The sequence below is a fragment of the Clupea harengus genome, chromosome 13, assembly GCF_900700415.2.
Source record: "Clupea harengus chromosome 13, Ch_v2.0.2, whole genome shotgun sequence".
Lineage (NCBI taxonomy): Eukaryota > Metazoa > Chordata > Actinopteri > Clupeiformes > Clupeidae > Clupea > Clupea harengus.
Genome location: NC_045164.1, coordinates 18,315,202 through 18,319,410, shown reverse-complemented (window position 1 = coordinate 18,319,410; position 4,209 = coordinate 18,315,202). Strand labels below are relative to the sequence as shown.

Below are 4,209 nucleotides of genomic sequence, written 5' to 3'. Positions count from 1 at the left end.
ACACACACACACACACACACACACACACGCAGGTAGGCCTGAGGTCGCGGTGAATTTATTTTCTGCTTTTTCCCATCCTGGACCGTCCTTCCTCAAGGACCCCCCAGGAGCAGTGGGCAGCTTTGCAGCGCCCGGGGACCAAGTGAAGTGAACTGTCCATCTTTGGTCAGGGATGGACATGAGTTCTGTTATTTTGCATGTTTTTACTGTTGGGGTTCTTAGTGGAGGAAACCCCTTGTGAACACGGGGAGAACATGCAAACTCCACACAGAAAGGCCCGGGAGATAGCCCACCTGAGCACTGTGCACTCTGGGGAGGACCTGCCCCCCAGAGCCAACAGCGCCCCATGCGGGAATCAAACCCATGACCTTCTTTCTGTGAGGCAGCAGTGCAAGCAGTGCAAGCAACTGAGCCACCGTGCCAGTGAAGCCCAAGGTCAGCTCAATCCATATGTTGAAATTAAGACACGATACCTATGTCTTTATATGCAAATGTCCAGGGTACATTTGAGTGTGTGTGTTTGTGTGTGTGTGTGTTCTGTCGGAATCTGGAGCAGTGTTTTCTCCATCTGGCTTACAGAGGTGTGGCCCTGTGTCAGGCCACAAACCCTCCTGGACGGCTGGTGATGTCGCTACATTCTTGCAGTGCTGCCTCTCAGGATAAGCACACATTTTTGACATACTATCTTCAAGTGAGTCAAGGAGCAGTCGTTAAACCTTTAGGAATGACCTTCACAGACCCACGCACATAAAAAACTAAACAAAAACCTATAGACACACACACACAAACCTACATTTCCCCAGGGAGGTATAGTATTGATCCCCAGTGATCAGATCAGATCAGATTTTTTCAAAATGTAGAGCCTACCCTCCCAAACGGTTATGTCTGTATATGAGCATTGTTTGTCCTTTGAAAAAAACAGTCACTCGATCAACTGAACACAAAGCATTTACTCAATCCTTTATTCAGTTTGTCTACCCACACAGCCTTTAACTAGCCTTTTAAACTTGAGAAGAACTTGGCCAGAACTTGGCCAGAACTTTGCAAGAACAAGTTTCTGTTGAAGTTGTGTTGATGGCATTATGTCACTGATAAACAACGGTCGGACAAAATGTCAGAAACACCCCTGAAGGTATCTCGAGGCATCAGAATTATGAAGGCATCTTCACAGATGATGTTTAGGTGATGCACCATATGTGTGTGTATACTAATTAGCTATGGTGTTTTGTAGATGACATTTGGTCAGAGATATACAACTCACATCAGTCCTATAACACACAATGTGTTTACCTTTAGGACCAACCTCAGATAGAGAGGGAGAGAGAGATTTGTGAAGGTGTCCACCCCAAATTTCGAATTGCCTCCCCACCCCCATCTGAGCAGTCTAGATCTGGGCATTTACAATTGAGCACACACTTGAATATTAATTCGTTTTATAATTAAATGAAACTAAACATCTTGTGATTTATTCTATAATTATTATCAAAGGGAAACTCAATGTTGAAAGACAAAAGTGCTGGTAATAACGCCAAACATCCGTGCGAGCGGCAGAAGTTCAGTAACGTAAGATGAAGTAAGGTAAGCGGTGTGGCCCAAGGCTACACGCAAAGTTTTGACCCTCAGCTATCCATCAGGCAGGTAACGTTAGTAAACCACACAAACGTTTGTAGCTACAATTGTCGCAGTAATCTCCCTCTGTGCCATCTGGGAATCCCTATATGCTCCTGCATTTCAATGTCATAGAAATGCACAGATACAGACGGAGCTGCGACTTTCGTCTTCTGCTCGATCATTTTGCTTGTGCGCCAGCCGCGCGTCGGCGCGCAACAGGTTCAACTGGGAGGTGCGCTGCGCGATCAGGTGAAAGGACCGAGGCCACTCCTGAAAGGACAGACACCAAACAGGTTAAACACATTGGGAGGTGCGCTGCGCGATCAGGTGAAAGGACCGAGGCACTCCTGAAAGGACAGACACCAAACAGGTTAAACACATTGGGAGGTGCGCTGCGCGACCAGGTGAAAGGACCGAGGCACTCCTGATAGGTCAGACACCAAAGTGCACCAAGCGCATCAAGTTGAAATAGCGTTATTTTTGGCGCGCCACCGTATGTAAGGACGGGGACGGCAGGTTCTCTTTTCTTTCGCTTTTGACTTAACCTCACTTTGACATTGCTGGTCTCACTAAGATAGACAACCATGTCCAAGGTAAGCCTACTATTAAGTATTCGCAACTTAAATATGAGCATAGAGCACATACTCGATACCACTGGCCAATCTGATTTCTAAATAGGATCTTCGTTTACCTTTAGCAAAATGCGCTGATATTTGAACTGTAGACCAGCTGTTCCTGGCTTGAGGAAAGTTCTCAGACCCACAATTTAGCCCAGTCTCATTTACTTACAACTCTATGAACGTAATGGGTAATCGTCATATTTTTTTAACCGTCCTATTATTTGTTGTCATTAGTAAACACGTCCACATAGAATCGAAATTGGTGCTGTTTAAATAAGTCCTATATGTCCACTATATCTTGTGTTTTGCCTGATGCATATTAACATGTTATGTTATAGACCCATTACCGAAGAATAACACGGGGATTTGTATTTTGTGTTTTTACCTTAGCGGGACATCTCGCTCAAATTAAGGCAGAAAAAATACACTTATCTCTGCATTGTGCTCCTAACCTGCTCCTGACATTATTTAGCAAAGTATCTAAATATTTGAAGATAATGGCAAGACATGTTCACAAATGGCTGCCATGAATTGTTTGTTTGGAAAGTTTGTTGACAGTTGAGCTAAACAGCCAATCAAATGACAGCCTTCCCTTCCGTGCTCCCGAATCAAAGTGTTGTATGGCTCGGTCCATAGACATCTATATACATTATGTCTATGGCTCGGTCTGCTCGGACCTTTAGAGGCTGATGAGTGTGTATTGTGTTTTGACACTTCCGTCAATGACATTTTGTGGTAAGTGGTAGGAGCTGCGACTTTGGTCTCCTGCTCGTTCATTTTTCCTTATGTTCCAGCTGCGCGCCACCGTTCGCAAGAACAGGAACGGTGCTTCTGTCTAATGTGACATGCAAAGTAGCTAAATATGTGACGATAATGAAAAGAAATGCTGAAGCGTGACTGAAGTATCTGTTTTACCCTCTTTGTCACCAGCTCGAGGTTGTGCCCTATTGTAGGCTCTCGGTTACTGTCCTGCGAGCAGAGCTCCACCAGTCGCATGACTACTGTGAGTCCTGTCAATCAATCTGTCTGTCTGTCTTTATTGTTTCAAAGTTGCAATTTCTATTCATCTTTTTGTTTTGACTAACGCAGTAGATAACCTGGTATGCCAGATGTCTGCATGTCTTCTATTACCATGCTCTATCTATTGTTAGGTAGAGAAATTATGTGGTTAGAATTAAAATGATCATTTGAAGAACGAGAACTGTGTTGCCAGTCAATGTTCAATGTTCTAATGTGCATGTGTTCTTAGCCTGTGTTAATGTTTGCGTGTTTTTCTTGTCATCCATGTTGCATGTAAATGCCCCTGACCAGTTTCCTTGTGTATTAGCCTCTCTGTCACCACCATTACCCACTGCATGTTGTGTAAGCATATAAGACACTCTACCTTCTCTGACGTCCATATCAACTGTCTGACATGTTTATACATGTCAAAGAGCCAAACAATGCTACTAAGTTGCTCTGTTGCAACTTTACATTGACGTGAGAGGGTAAGCCTCTAGTCTAGAGGTCAGAGGTTAAATACCTTTGCTAGCATTAGAGAAAGTAAAGGGCAGCAGTCACTTCAGTGTCTGCAGAAGTCAGGCATGTTGATAAGATACCACAACAACAATTTGAGATTCAGATTGCTTAGACTTCATCTTATGGTTGGTGCCAAACAGATTTGAGATGGATAAGTTGGCAGATGTGGAGATGGACAGACACAGATAGACAGAGAGAGAAATAGAGGGAGAGAGAACCAGAGTGATGGACTGATAGTATACTGTATTTGTATATTGTATTTCTCATTGCTTCTCCTCAGTTTCGGAGTCGGACTGCTACGTGATTCTGAGGCTCCCCACGTCCTCTGCTCGCTCTCACCGCACCCAGACAGTGCCCAACAGCCGCGACCCCGAGTGGAACGAGACGTTTCACTTCCGCATCCACAGCCACGTCAAGGTGATAGAATCTGTATGAGCACGCCACAGTTGAAGAAGGGACC

At 44.5% G+C, this 4,209-nt stretch overlaps 1 protein-coding gene across 1 annotated transcript in view; it reads left to right on the top strand.

Annotated features, from left to right (window-relative positions):
- Positions 1 to 2,195: 2,195 nt before the first annotated feature.
- LOC105910569 (cytosolic phospholipase A2 zeta-like) overlaps positions 2,196 to 4,209 on the top strand; it is a 10,714-nt gene continuing 8,700 nt past the window's right edge. Inside the window, exons 1-3 of the mRNA XM_042709588.1 lie at positions 2,196 to 2,204; positions 3,162 to 3,234; positions 4,030 to 4,166. Coding sequence (XP_042565522.1) covers positions 2,196 to 2,204; positions 3,162 to 3,234; positions 4,030 to 4,166 — 219 coding nt within the window. The remainder of the gene's footprint in view (positions 2,205 to 3,161; positions 3,235 to 4,029; positions 4,167 to 4,209) is intronic.